The 14,971-nt window shown below is 42.6% G+C and overlaps 1 protein-coding gene across 7 annotated transcripts in view; it reads left to right on the top strand.

Moving 5' to 3' along the window:
* Dhc64C (dynein heavy chain, cytoplasmic) overlaps positions 1-14,971 on the top strand; it is a 335,090-nt gene that overhangs the window by 188,866 nt on the left and 131,253 nt on the right. For 4 of the 7 annotated variants that reach the window (XM_071692492.1, XM_071692491.1, XM_071692488.1 and 1 more), the window contains 3 exons: positions 4,792-4,921; positions 5,091-5,328; positions 14,911-14,971. The exon at positions 14,911-14,971 is cut by the window's right edge and continues 126 nt beyond it. In XM_071692492.1, the coding sequence (XP_071548593.1) occupies positions 4,792-4,921; positions 5,091-5,328; positions 14,911-14,971 (429 nt within the window). The remainder of the gene's footprint in view (positions 1-4,791; positions 4,922-5,090; positions 5,329-14,910) is intronic. The other 3 variants (XM_071692489.1, XM_071692487.1, XM_071692493.1) reach the window with 1 other exon arrangement.

Below are 14,971 nucleotides of genomic sequence, written 5' to 3'. Positions count from 1 at the left end.
GTGCGGAAGGTGAGAACGTTATCTCGGAGAGCAAAAATGGGTATGTTTGAAGGAATAGTAGTTCCAACAAAGTTATATGGTTGTGAGGCATGGGCTATAAATAGGGTTGTGCAGAGGAGGGTGGATGTATTGGAAATGAGATGTTTGAGGACAGTATATGGTGTGAGGTGGTTTGATCGAGTAAGTAATGAAAGGGTAAGAGAGCTGTGTGGTGATAAAAAGTGTGGTTAAGAGAGCAGAAGAGGATGTATTGAAATGGTTTGGTCACATGGAGAGAATGAGTGAGAACAGATTGACAGAGAGGATATATGTGTCAGAAGTGGAGGGAACAAGGAGAAGTATGAGACCAAATTGGAGATGGAAGGATGGAGTGAAAAAGATTTTGAGCGATCAGGGTCTTAACATGCAGGAGGGTGAAAGGCGTGCAAGGAATAGAGTGAATTGGAACGATGTGGTATACAGGGGTCGACGTGCTGTCAAGGAATTGAACCAGGGCCTGTGAAGCATCTGGGGTAAACCATGGAAAGTTTTTTTGGGTCTGGATGTGGAAAGGGAGCTGTGGTTTCGGTGCATTTCACATGACAGCTAGAGACAGAGTTTGAAGGAATGTATCCTTTGTTGTCTTTTCCTAGTGCTACCTCACATGCACGCAGGGGGAGGGAGTGCCATATTGTGTGGTGGGGTGGCGGGGGGAATGGATGAAGGCAGCATATATGAATATATACATGTATATATATGTATAGGTATATATATAGGTATATATATGTGATGTCTCCATGGTTGTTTAATTTGTTTATGGATGGGGTTGTTAGGGAGGTAAATGCAAGAGTCCTGGAAAGAGGGGCAAGTATGAAGTCTGTTGGAGATGAGAGAGCTTGGGAAGTGAATCAGTTGTTGTTCGCTGATGATACAGCGCTGGTGGCTGATTCATGTGAGAAACTGCAGAAGCTGGTGACTGAGTTTGGTAAAGTGTGTGGAAGAAGAAAGTTAAGAGTAAATGTGAATAAGAGCAAGGTTGTTAGGTACAGTAGGGTTGAGGGTCAAGTCAATTGGGAGGTGAGTTTGAATGGAGAAAAACTGGAGGAAGTGAAGTGTTTTAGATATCTGGGAGTGGATCTGGCAGCGGATGGAACCATGGAAGCGGAAGTGGATCATAGGGTGGGGGAGGGGGCGAAAATTTTGGGAGCCTTGAAAAATGTGTGGAAGTCGAGAACATTATCTCGGAAAGCAAAAATGGGTATGTTTGAAGGAATAGTGGTTCCAACAATGTTGTATGGTTGCGAGGCGTGGGCTATGGATAGAGTTGTGCGCAGGAGGATGGATGTGCTGGAAATGAGATGTTTGAGGACAATGTGTGGTGTGAGGTGGTTTGATCGAGTAAGTAACGTAAGGGTAAGAGAGATGTGTGGAAATAAAAAGAGCGTGGTTGAGAGAGCAGAAGAGGGTGTTTTGAAATGGTTTGGGCACATGGAGAGAATGAGTGAGGAAAGATTGACCAAGAGGATATATGTGTCGGAGGTGGAGGGAACGAGGAGAAGAGGGAGACCAAATTGGAGGTGGAAAGATGGAGTGAAAAAGATTTTGTGTGATCGGGGCCTGAACATGCAGGAGGGTGAAAGGAGGGCAAGGAATAGAGTGAATTGGAGCGATGTGGTATACAGGGGTTGACGTGCTGTCAGTGGATTGAATCAAGGCATGTGAAGCGTCTGGGGTAAACCATGGAAAGCTGTGTAGGTATGTATATTTGCGTGTGTGGACGTGTGTATGTACATGTGTATGGGGGGGGGGGTTGGGCCATTTCTTTCGTCTGTTTCCTTGCGCTACCTCGCAAACGCGGGAGACAGCGACAAAGTATAAAAAAAAAAAAAAAAAAAAAAAAAAATGTGGGCATTTATGTATATACATGTGTATGTGGTTAGGTTGGGCCATTCTTTTGTCTGTTTCCATATGCTACCTTGCTAATGTGGGAGATAGCAACAAAGTATAATAAAAAGATATAATCGCTGTTTCCCGTGTCAGCAAGGTAGTGCCAGGAAACAGATGAAGAATGGTCCATCCACTCGTGTACACATATATATACATAAATGCCTATACACGCACATATACATACACATACACTGGCATATATATATATAGATACACACAAGCACATATTCACACTTGCTTGCCTTCGTCCATTCCTGTCACTACCTCGCCCATAGGAAAAAGCATCACTACCACCACTTCTGTGAGGTAGCACTAGGAAAACAGGCAAAAAAGGCCACATTTGTTCACACTTGGTCTCAGGCTGTCGTGTGTAATGCTCTGATATCACAGCTCCCTATCTATATCCAGGCCCCACTGAACTTTCCATGGTTTATCCCAAATGATACAAATGCCCTGGTGCACGCCATTTACAGCATGTCGACCCCAGTATACCACATTGTTCCACTTCACTCTTTTCCTTGCATGCCTCTCACCCCCCTGTATGTTCAGGCCCCGATCACTCAAAATCTTTTTTTCACTCCATCCTTCCTTCTCCAGTTTGGTCTCCTGCTGCTCCTTGCTCCCTTCACCTCTGATGCATATATATCCTTTTTGTCAATATTTTCTCACTCATTCTCTCCATATGTCCAAATTATTTCAACACACCCTCTTCTGCTCTCTCAACTACACTCTTGTTGTTTCCACACATCTCTCTTACCCTTTCATTAGTTACTCGATGTAACCACCTCACACCACATATTGCCCTCAAACATTTCATATCAAACACATCCACCCTCCTCCATACAATCCTTTCTACAGCCCATGCCTTGCAACCATATAACATTGTTGGAACTACTATTCCTTCAAACTTACCCAATTTTGCAGTGGAATTTATTAGAAAAGGGGTTGACTGTGTTGATGATTGGTTGGTAAGCATATTCATTGTATGCATGGATTATGGTGAAGTGCCAAGGATTGGCGGAATGCATGCATAGTTCCATTGTACAAAGGCAGTGGGGATAAAGGTAAGTGTTCAGAGTACAGAGGCATAAGTTTGGTGAGTATTCCTGGGAAACTATATGGGAGGGTATTGATGGAGAGGGTGAAGGCATGTACAGAGCATCAGACTGGGGAAGGTGCTTGCTTTGAAGAATGTGTGAGACATACTTTAAAAAACAGATGGATTTGTATGTAGCATTTATGGATCTGGAGAAAGCATTTGATAGGGTTGATATAGATGCTTTGCGAAGGTTTTAAGAGTATATGGTGTATGAGGTAAGTTTCCAGAAGCAGTGAAAAGTTTTTACCCAGGATATATGACATGTGTATGAGTGGGAAGAGAGGAGAGTGATTGGTTCCTATGAATGTCAGTTTGTGGCAGGGGTGTGTGATTTCTTGTGGTTGTTTGATTTGATTATGGATGGGGAGGTTAGGGAGATAGATGCAAGAGTTTTGGCAAGAGGGGCGAGTATGCAGTCTGTTGTGGATGAGAGGGCCTGGGAAGAGTCAGTTGTTGTTTGCAAATACAGCTGTAGTGGCTGATTCAGGTGAAAATCTGTAGAAGTTGGTAACTGAGTTTGGAAAAGTGCATGGAAGGAGAAGGTTGACAGTAAATGTGAATAAGAGCAGGGTTATTATGTTCAGTAGGGTTGAGGGACAAGTTAATTGGGATGTAAGTTTGAATGGAGAAAAATTGTAGGAAGTGAAGTGTTTTAGATATCTGGGAGTGGATTTGGCAGCAGATGGAATCTTGGAAATGGAAGTTAGTCACAGGTTGGGGGAGGGGGCAAAGGTTTTGGGAGCAATGAAAAATGTGTGGAAGGAGAGAACGTTATCTCGGAGAGCAAAAATGGCTATGTTTGAAGGAATAGTAGTTCCAGCAATTTTATATGGTTGCGAGTTGTGGGCTATAGATAGGGTTGTACGGAGGAGGGTGGATGTGTTGGAAATGAAATGGTTGAGGACAATATGTGGTGTGAGGAGGTTTGATTAAGTAAAAGTGTAAGAGAGATGTGTGGAAATAAAAGGAGTGTGGTTGAGAGAGCAGAAGAGGGTGTATTGAAATGGTTTGGACATAATGGAGAGAATGAGTGAGGAAAGATTGACAAAGAGGATATATATGTGTCAGAGGTGAAGGGAACATGAAGCGGGAGACCAAAGTGTAGGTGTAAAGATGGAGTGAAAAAGATTTTGAGCGATCGGGGCCTGAACATGCAGGAGGGTGAACTGTATGCAAGGAATAGAGTGAATTGGAATGATGGTGTACCGGGGGGCATGTGAAACGTTTGACCCCTCCCCCACTCTATGAATCACTTCTGCTTCATGTTTTCATTTGCTGCCAAGTCCACTTTGTGATATCTAAAACACTTCACTTCCATCAGTTTTTCTCCATTCAAATTTACATCCCAACTAACTTGTTCCTCAACCCTGCTGAACCTGATTACCTTACTCTTGTTCACATTCTGTCTAAACTTTCTCCTTTCACGCTATCTTCCAAACTCAGTCACCAACTTCTGCAGTTTCTCACTCGAATCAGCCACCAGTGCTGTATTATCGGCGAACAGTAATTGATTCACTACCCAGGCCCTTTCATCCCCAACAGACTTCATACTCACCCCTCTCTCCAAATCTCTTGCATTTAACTCCTTATCCTCTCCATCCTTAAACAAATTAAATAACCATGGGTACATCATACACCTCTGCCATAGAGCAACTTCATTGGGAACCATTCACCCTTTTCTCTTCCTACTCATGTACATGCATTACAACCATGATGAAAAAATAATTATTATTGTTTTTGATTATTTTTGTTTCTTGATTGGTTAGGTTGGAGCCTGGGGATGCTTCGATGAATTTAACCGTCTGGAGGAGAGGATGTTGTCAGCTGTGTCTCAACAAGTACAGACTATACAAGAGGCACTGAAGGACAAAGCTGGAGCAAAGACAGGTTCTCAGGGTTAGTCATGCTTGGGTGTTTCAGTGCAAGTTATTCAATTGAAATAGTTCTCTATGAATGAAATAACATAGATGTACTTCAGGCAGGTTATGCAAATAATTTTTTTGTATTGTTACAGTTTTGATAATTTTGAAAATAGTTTTATATCATTGTTAATATACTTTGCCAGCAGTGTTAACTGTGGAGCTGGTTGGAAAGCAGGTGAAGGTATCGACAGATATGGCCATCTTTATTACAATGAACCCTGGTTATGCTGGCCGTTCCAACCTTCCTGATAACCTCAAGAAGCTCTTCCGTTCCCTTGCTATGACTAAGCCTGACAGACAGCTAATTGCTGAAGTTATGCTCTTCAGCCAGGGCTTTAGATCAGCAGAAAAGCTTGCAAGCAAAATTGTGCCATTCTTCAAGTGAGTATTCACTGAGCATAATGCCTGATGTCTGACCTGAGCTGCTTTTCTCTTTATTGTACTTATCTTTTCATAGTGAAATAACTAGGTGTTACACTGGCACACAAAATTCTCTTCCCCCAATCATCCACAATGTGAGTCCTAATCACCTTAGGTTTGATTAATAAAGCAGCTGAGGGAAGTGCCTTGATGGCCCAGCATATGTCGCATCATAGTGTGTAAGAGGGAATGGGCTGGTAGGAAGAGGGATACCAGGAGAGGAAGGTTTTGTGTTGTTCACGAATGATAACTTTTGGGATATGATGGCAGTAGTTCACAATATGAAGGATATTGAGAATCTTATGAGTATATTATATGCACAACAAAGAACATATGCTACTGTTAATTGAAGATGATCTGGCACGGTAAGTACTTATTTTTAAGTTGTTATCTTGATAAAGGGTCATGAAAGTATTGTGCATATATATTTATTATACTTTGTCGCTGTCTCCCGTGTTAGCAAGGTAGCGCAAGGAAACAGACAAAAGAATGGCCCAACCCGCCCACATACACATGTATATACATACACGTCCACACGCAAATTTACATACCTATACATCTCAATGTACACATATATATACACACACAGACATATACATATATACACATGTACATAATTCATACTGTCTGCCTTTATTTGTTCCCATCGCCACCTCGCCACACACGGAATAACAACCCCCTCCCCCCTCGTGTGTGCGAGGTAGCGCTAGGAAAAGACACCAAAGGCCCCATTCGTTCACACTCAGTCTCTAGCTGTCATGTAGTAATGCACCGAAACCACAGCTCCCTTTCCACATCCAGGCCCCACAGAACTTTCCATGGTTTACCCCAGACGCTTCACATGCCCTGGTTCAATCCATTGACAGCACATCGACCCTGGTATACCACATCGTTCCAATTCACTCTATTCCTTGCACGCCTTTCGCCCTCCTGCATGTTCAGGCCCCGATCACTCAAAATCTTTTTCACTCCATCTTTCCACCTCCAATTTGGTCTCCCACTTCTCCTTGTTCCTTCCACCTCTGACACATATATCCTCTTTGTCAATCTTTCCTCACTCATTCTCTCCGTGTGACCAAGCCATTTCAAAACACCCTCTTCTGCTCTCTCATCCACACTTTTTATTTCCACACATCTCTCTTACCCTTACATTACTTACTCGATCAAACCACCTCACACCACATATTGTCCTCAAACATCTCATTTCCAGCACATCCACCCTCCTGCGCACAACTCTGTCCATAGCCCATGCCTCACAACCATACAACATTGTTGGAACCACTATTCCTTCAAACATACCCATTTTTGCTTTCCGAGATAATGTTCTCGACTTCCACACATTCTTCAAGGCTCCCAGGATTTTCGCCCCCTCCCCCACCCTATGATTCACTTCCGCTTCCATGGTTCCATCCGCTGCCAGATCCACTCCCAGATATCGTAAACACTTTACTTCCTCCAGTTTTTCTCCATTCAAACTTACCTGCCAATTGACTTGACCCTCAACCCTAGTGTACCTAATAACCTTGCTCTTATTCACATTTACTCTTAACTTTCTTCTTTCACACACTTTACCAAACTCAGTCACCAGCTTCTGCAGTTTCTCACATGAATCAGCCACCAGCGCTGTATCATGAGCGAACAACAAATGACTCACTTCCCAAGCTCTCTCATCCACAACAGACTTCATACTTGCCCCTCTTTCCAAAACTCTTGCATTCACCTCCCTAACAACCCCATCCATAAACAAATTAAACAACCATGGAGACATCACACACCCCTGCCGCAAACCTACATTCACTGAGAACCAATCACTTTCCTCTCTTCCTACACGTACACATGCCTTACATCCTCAATAAAAACTTTTCACTGCTTCTAACAACTTGCCTCCCACACCATATATTCTTAATACCTTCCACAGAGCATCTCTATCAACTCTATCATATGCCTTCTCCAGATCCATAAATGCTACATACAAATCCATTTGCTTTTCTAAGTATTTCTCACATACATTCTTCAAAGCAAACACCTGATCCACACATCCTCTACCACTTCTGAAACCACACTGCTCTTCCCCAATCTGATGCTCTGTACATGCCTTCACCCTCTCAATCAATACCCTCCCATATAATTTACCAGGAATACTCAACAAACTTATACCTCTGTAATTTGAGCACTCACTCTTATCCCCTTTGCCTTTGTACAATGGCACTATGCACGCATTCCGCCAATCCTCAGGCACCTCACCATGAGTCATACATGCATTAAATAACCTTACCAACCAGTCAACAATACAGTCACCCCCTTTTTTGATAAATTCCACTGCAATACCATCCAAACCTGCTGCCTTGCCGGCTTTCATCTTCCGCAAAGCTTTTACTACCTCTTCTCTGTTTACCAAATAATTTTCCCAAACCCTCTCACTTTGCACACCACCTCGACCAAAACACCCTATATCTGCCACTCTATCATCAAACACATTCAACAAACCTTCAAAATACTCACTCCATCTCCTTCTCACATCACCACTACTTGTTATCACCTCCCCATTTGCGCCCTTCTCTGAAGTTCCCATTTGCTCCCTTGTCTTACTCACTTTATTTACCTCCTTCCAGAACATCTTTTTATTCTCCCTAAAGTTTAATGATACTCTCTCACCCCAACTCTCATTTGCCCTCTTTTTCACCTCTTGCACCTTTCTCTTGACCTCCTGTCTCTTTCTTTTATACATCTCCCACTCAATTGCATTTTTTCCCTGCAAAAATCGTCCAAATGCCTCTATCTTCTCTTTCACTAATAATCTTACTTCTTCATCCCACCACTCACTACCCTTTCTAATCAACCCACCTCCCACTCTTCTCATGCCACAAGCATCTTTTGCGCAATCTATCACTGATTCCCTAAATAGATCCCATTCCTCCCCCACTCCCCTTACTTCCATTGTTCTCACCTTTTTCCATTCTGTACTCAGTCTCTCCTGGTACTTCCTCACACAAGTCTCCTTCCTAAGCTCACTTACTCTCACCACCCTCTTCACCCCAACATTCACTCTTCTTTTCTGAAAACCCATACAAATCTTCACCTTAGCCTCCACAAGATAATGATCAGACATCCCTCCAGTTGCACCTCTCAGCACATTAACATCCAAAAGTCTCTCTTTCGCGCGCCTGTCAATTAACACGTAATCCAGTAACGCTCTCTGGCCATCTCTCCTACTTACATACGTATACTTATGTATATCTCGCTTTTTAAACCAGGTATTCCCAATCACCAGTCCTTTTTCTGCACATAAATCTACAAGCTCTTCACCATTTCCATTTACAAGACTGAACACCCCATGTATACCAATTATTCCCTCAACTGCCACATTACTCACCTTTGCATTCAAATCACCCATCACTATAACCCAGTCTCGTGCATCAAAACTACTAACACACTCATTCAGCTGCTCCCAAAACACTTGCCTCTCATGATCTTTCTTCTCATGCCCAGGTGCATATGCACCAATAATCACCCATCTCTCTCTATCATATATATATATATATATATATATATATATATATATATATATATATATATATATATTTTTTTTTTTTTTTTTTTTTTGCTTTGTCGCTGTCTCCCGCGTTTGCTAGGTAGCGCAAGGAAACAGACGAAAGAAATGGCCCAACCCACCCCCATACACATGTCTTGATTCAATCCACTGATAGCACGTCAACCCCGGTATACCACATCGCTCCAATTCACTCTATTCTTTGCCCTCCTTTCACCCTCCTGCATGTTCAGGCTCCGATCACACAAAATCTTTTTCACTCCATCTTTCCACCTCCAATTTGGTCTCCCTCTTCTCCTCGTTCCCTCCACCTCCGACACATATATCCTCTTGGTCAATCTTTCCTCACTCATTCTCTCCATGTGACCAAACCATTTCAAGACACCCTCTTCTGCTCTCTCAACCACGCTCTTTTTATTTCCACACATCTCTCTTACCCTTACGTTACTTACTTGATCAAACCACCTCACACCACACACTGTCCTCAAACATCTCATTTCTAGCACCTCCATCCTCCTGCGCACAACTCTATCCATAGCCCACGCCTCGCAACCATACTACATTGTTGGAACCACTATTCCTTCAAACATACCCATTTTTGCTTTCCGAGAAAATGTTCTCGACTTCCACACATTCTTCAAGGCTCCCAGAATTTTCGCCCCCTCCCCCACCCTATGATCCACTTCCGCTTCCATGTTTCCATCCGCTGCCAGATCCACTCCCAGATATCTAAAACACTTCACTTCCTCCAGTTTTTCTCCATTCAAACTCACCTCCCAATTGACTTGACCCTCAACCCAACTGTACCTAATAACCTTGCTCTTATTCACATTTACTCTTAACTTTCTTCTTTCACACACTTTACCAAACTCAGTCACCAGCTTCTGCAGTTTCTCACATGAATCAGCCACCAGCGCTGTATCATCAGCGAACAACAAATGACTCACTTCCCAAGCTCTCTCATCCCCAACAGACTTCATACTTGCCCCTCTTTCCAAAACTCTTGCATTCACCTCCCTAACAACCCCATCCATAAACAAATTAAACAACCATGGAGACATCACACACCCCTGCCGCAGACCTACATTCACTGAGAACCAATCACTTTCCTCTCTTCCTACACGTACACATGCCTTACATCCTCGATAAAAACTTTTCACTGCTTCTAACAACTTGGCTCCCACACCATATATTCTTAATACCTTCCACAGAGCATCTCTATCAACTCTATCATATGCCTTCTCCAGATCCATGAATGCTACGTACAAATCCATTATATATATATATATATATATATATATATATATATATATATATATTTCTTTCGTCTGTTTCCTTGCGCTACCTCGCAAACGCGGGAGACAGCGACAAAGTATAATAAAAAATAATAAAAAAAATGATATATATATATATATATATATATATATATATATATATATATATATATATATATATGGTGTGGGAGGCAAGTTGTTAGAAGCAGTGAAAAGTTTTTATCGAGGATGTAAGGCATGTGTACGTGTAGGAAGAGAGGAAAGTGATTGGTTCTCAGTGAATGTAGGTTTGCGGCAGGGGTGTGTGATGTCTCCATGGTTGTTTAATTTGTTTATGGATGGGGTTGTTAGGGAGATAATGCAAGAGTCCTGGAAAGAGGGGCAAGTATGAAGTCTGTTGGGGATGAGAGAGCTTGGGAAGTGAGTCAGTTGTTGTTCGCTGATGATACAGCGCTGGTGGCTGATTCATGTGAGAAACTGCAGAAGCTGGTGACTGAGTTTGGTAAAGTGTGTGGAAGAAGAAAGTTAAGAGTAAATGTGAATAAGAGCAAGGTTATTAGGTACAGTAGGGTTGAGGGTCAAGTCAATTGGGAGGTGAGTTTGAATGGAGAAAAACTGGAGGAAGTGAAGTGTTTTAGATATCTGGGAGTGGATCTGTCAGCGGATGGAACCATGGAAGCGGAAGTGGATCATAGGGTGGGGGAGGGGGCGAAAATTTTGGGAGCCTTGAAAAATGTGTGGAAGTCGAGAACATTATCTCGGAAAGCAAAAATGGGTATGTTTGAAGGAATAGTGGTTCCAACAATGTTGTATGGTTGCGAGGCGTGGGCTATGGATAGAGTTGTGCGCAGGAGGATGGATGTGCTGGAAATGAGATGTTTGAGGACAATGTGTGGTGTGAGGTGGTTTGATCGAGTAAGTAACGTAAGGGTAAGAGAGATGTGTGGAAATAAAAAGAGCGTGGTTGAGAGAGCAGAAGAGGGTGTTTTAAAATGGTTTGGGCACATGGAGAGAATGAGTGAGGAAAGATTGACCAAGAGGATATATGTGTCGGAGGTGGAGGGAACGAGGAGAAGAGGGAGACCAAATTGGAGGTGGAAAGATGGAGTGAAAAAGATTTTGTGTGACCGGGGCCTGAACATGCAGGAGGGTGAAAGGAGGGCAAGGAATAGAGTGAATTGGAGCGATGTGGTATACAGGGGTTGACGTGCTGTCAGTGGATTGAACCAAGGCATGTGAAGCGTCTGGGGTAAACCATGGAAAGCTGTGTAGGTATGTATATTTGCGTGTGTGGACGTGTGTATGTACATGTGTATGGGGGGGGTTGGGCCATTTCTTTCGTCTGTTTCCTTGCGCTACCTCGCAGACGCGGGAGACAGCGACAGAGTATAAAAAAAAAAAAAAAAAATATTTTTTTTTTTTTTGTTGCTTTGTTGCTGTCTCCCGCGTTTGCGAGGTAGCGCAAGGAAACAGACAAAAGAAATGACCCAACCCACCCCCATACACATGTATATACATACGTCCACACATGCAAATATACATACCTACACAGCTATCCATGGTTTACCCCAGACGCTTCACATGCCCTGATTCAATCCATTGACAGCACGTCAACCCCGGTATACCACATCGATCCAATTTACTCTATTCCTTGCCCTCCTTTCCCCCTCCTGCATGTTCAGGCCCTGATCACACAAAATCTTTTTCACTCCATCTTTCCACCTCCAATTTGGTCTTCCACTTCTCCTCGTTCCCTCCACCTCCGACACATATATCCTCTTGGTCAATCTTTCCTCACTCATTTTCTCAATGTGCCCAAACCATTTCAAAACACCCTCTTCTGCTCTCTCAACCACGCTCTTTTTATTTCCACACATCTCTCTTACCCTTACGTTACTCACTCGATCAAACCACCTCACACCACACATTGTCCTCAAACATCTCATTTCCAGCACATCCATCCTCCTGCGCATAACTCTATCCATAGCCCACGCCTCGCAACCATACAACATTGTTGGAACCACTATTCCTTCAAACATACCTATTTGGGAGGTAAGTTTGAATGGAGAAAAACTGGAGGAAGTAAAGTGTTTTAGATATCTGGGAGTGGATCTTGCAGCGGATGGAACCATGGAAGCGGAAGTGGATCATAGGGTGGGGGAGGGGGCGAAAATTCTGGGAGCCTTGAAGAATGTGTGGAAGTTGAGAACATTATCTCGGAAAGCAAAAATATATATATATATATATATATATATATATATATATATATATATATATATATATATATATATATAACCTTACCAACCAGTCAACAGTACAGTCACCCCCTTTTTTAATAAATTCCACTGCAATACCATCCAAACCTGCTGCCTTGCCGGCTTTCATCTTCCGCAAAGCTTTTACTACCTCTTCTCTGTTTACCAAATCATTTTCCCTAACCCTCGCACTTTGCACACCACCTCGACCAAAACACCCTATATCTGCCACTCTGTCATCAAACACATTCAACAAACCTTCAAAATACTCACTCCATCTCCTTCTCACATCACCACTACTTGTTATCACCTCCCCATTTGCGCCCTTCACTGAAGTTCCCATTTGCTCCCTTGTCTTACGCACTGTATTGTTAACTGGTTGGTAAGGTTATTTAATGTATGTATGACTCATGGTGAGGTGCCTGAGGATTGGCGGAATGCGTGCATAGTGCCATTGTACAAAGGCAAAGGGGATAAGAGTGAGTGCTCAAATTACAGAGGTATAAGTTTGTTGAGTATTCCTGGCAAATTATATGGGAGGGTATTGATTGAGAGGGTGAAGGCATGTACAGAGCATCAGATTGGGGAAGAGCAGTGTGGTTTCAGAAGTGGTAGAGGATGTGTGGATCAGGTGTTTGCTCTGAAGAATGTATGTGAGAAATACTTAGAAAAGCAAATGGATTTGTATGTAGCATTTATGGATCTGGAGAAGGCATATGATAGAGTTGAGAGAGATGCTCTGTGGAAGGTATTAAGAATATATGGTGTGGGAGGCAAGTTGTTAGAAGCAGTGAAAAGTTTTTATCGAGGATGTAAGGCATGTGTACGTGTAGGAAGAGAGGAAAGTGATTGGTTCTCAGTGAATGTAGGTTTGCGGCAGGGGTGTGTGATGTCTCCATGGTTGTTTAATTTGTTTATGGATGGGGTTGTTAGGGAGGTGAATGCAAGAGTTTTGGAAAGAGGGGCAAGTATGCAGTCTGTTGTGGATGAGAGAGCTTGGGAAGTGAGTCAGTTGTTGTTCGCTGATGATACAGCGCTGGTGTCTGATTCATGTGAGAAACTGCAGAAGCTGGTGACTGAGTTTGGTAAAGTGTGTGAAAGAAGAAAGTTAAGAGTAAATGTGAATAAGAGCAAGGTTATTAGGTACAGTAGGGTTGAGGGTCAATCCAATTGGGAGGTGAGTTTGAATGGAGAAAAACTGGAGGAAGTAAAGTGTTTTAGATATCTGGGAGTGGATCTGGCAGCGGATGGAACCATGGAAGCAGAAGTGGATCATAGGGTGGGGGAGGGGCGAAAATTCTGGGAGCCTTGAAGAATGTGTGGAAGTCACTCTGTCATTAAACACATTCAGCAAACCTTCAGAATACTCACTCCATTTTCTCACTTTATCACTACCTGTTATTACCTCCCCACTTGCTCCCTTCACCGATGCTCCCATTTGTTCTCCTGTCTTATGCACGTTGTTTACCTCCTTCCAAAACATCTTTTTCTTCTCCCTAAAATTTAATGATACTGTCTCACCCTAACTCTCATTTGCCCTCTTTTTCAACCCTTGCTTCTTTCTCTTGACCTGTTGCTTTTTTCTATACATCACCCAGTCATTTGCAACACTTACCTGCAAGTATTGTCCAAATGCCTCTCTTTTCTCTTTCACTAACAACTTTACTTCTTCATCCCACCACTCCCTACCCTTTCTAATCTGCCCACCTCCCACCTTTCTCATACCACATGCATCTTTTTCAGAAGTCATCACTGCTTCCCAAAATACATCCCATTCCTCACTGACTTCCCTCACATCATTTGCTCTCACCTTTTGCCATTCTACACTCAATCTCTCTTGGTACTTCCTCACACAAGTATCCTTTCGAAGAGGGTAGTAACTGTAAAGGATAAATGGATATTTTTCAAGATATGTTAGTCTCAACAGTGTTGAATGCAAAGGGAAAGAGGAAAATAGATGGGTTTGAAATGAAATTCCTGAGAAAGTGTTGTATATGGATAGATAGTTTAAGGAATGACAGTGTCAGTGGGAGGTGTGGTAGTAAGTACTATCTGATTTAGAGGTCTGAAGGTGTTCAGAAATGGTTAGGGCATATGGATGGTTAGAGTAAAAATAGAAAAGAATTGACAGTTGATATTTGTATCAGTAGTGGAGGAGCAAGGGATTGGGGGACACTGATGAGGAGATGGCATTTGATGGAGTGAAGAAGGTTATGGGTATTAGGACAAACTTAATGTTTAATTCCATGTTTAAGGTAAAGTTTTTGCAATGGATGCAGTGAACTGGACTTGATGCAATATATGTTGATGTGCTGTCAGTAGGCTGAATTACAGCATATGAATTGAAGATATTTTGATTTGCAGTTTGGCTGTGGATGATGGGCTCTAGTTTCCTGATGATACATTGCTAAAGTAAGAAAGTCAATAGGGTATACAAAAAAGCTAATTCCTCTTTAATTTAAAGGTTGTGTGATGAGCAGCTGTCTAATCAGTCTCACTATGACTTTGGTTTACGAGCCTTGAAG

This window comes from Panulirus ornatus, chromosome 53, assembly GCF_036320965.1.
Source record: "Panulirus ornatus isolate Po-2019 chromosome 53, ASM3632096v1, whole genome shotgun sequence".
Classification (NCBI taxonomy): domain Eukaryota; kingdom Metazoa; phylum Arthropoda; class Malacostraca; order Decapoda; family Palinuridae; genus Panulirus; species Panulirus ornatus.
Note: the sequence above shows the minus strand (reverse complement) of the source record. Positions and strands in the feature narration are given on the sequence as shown.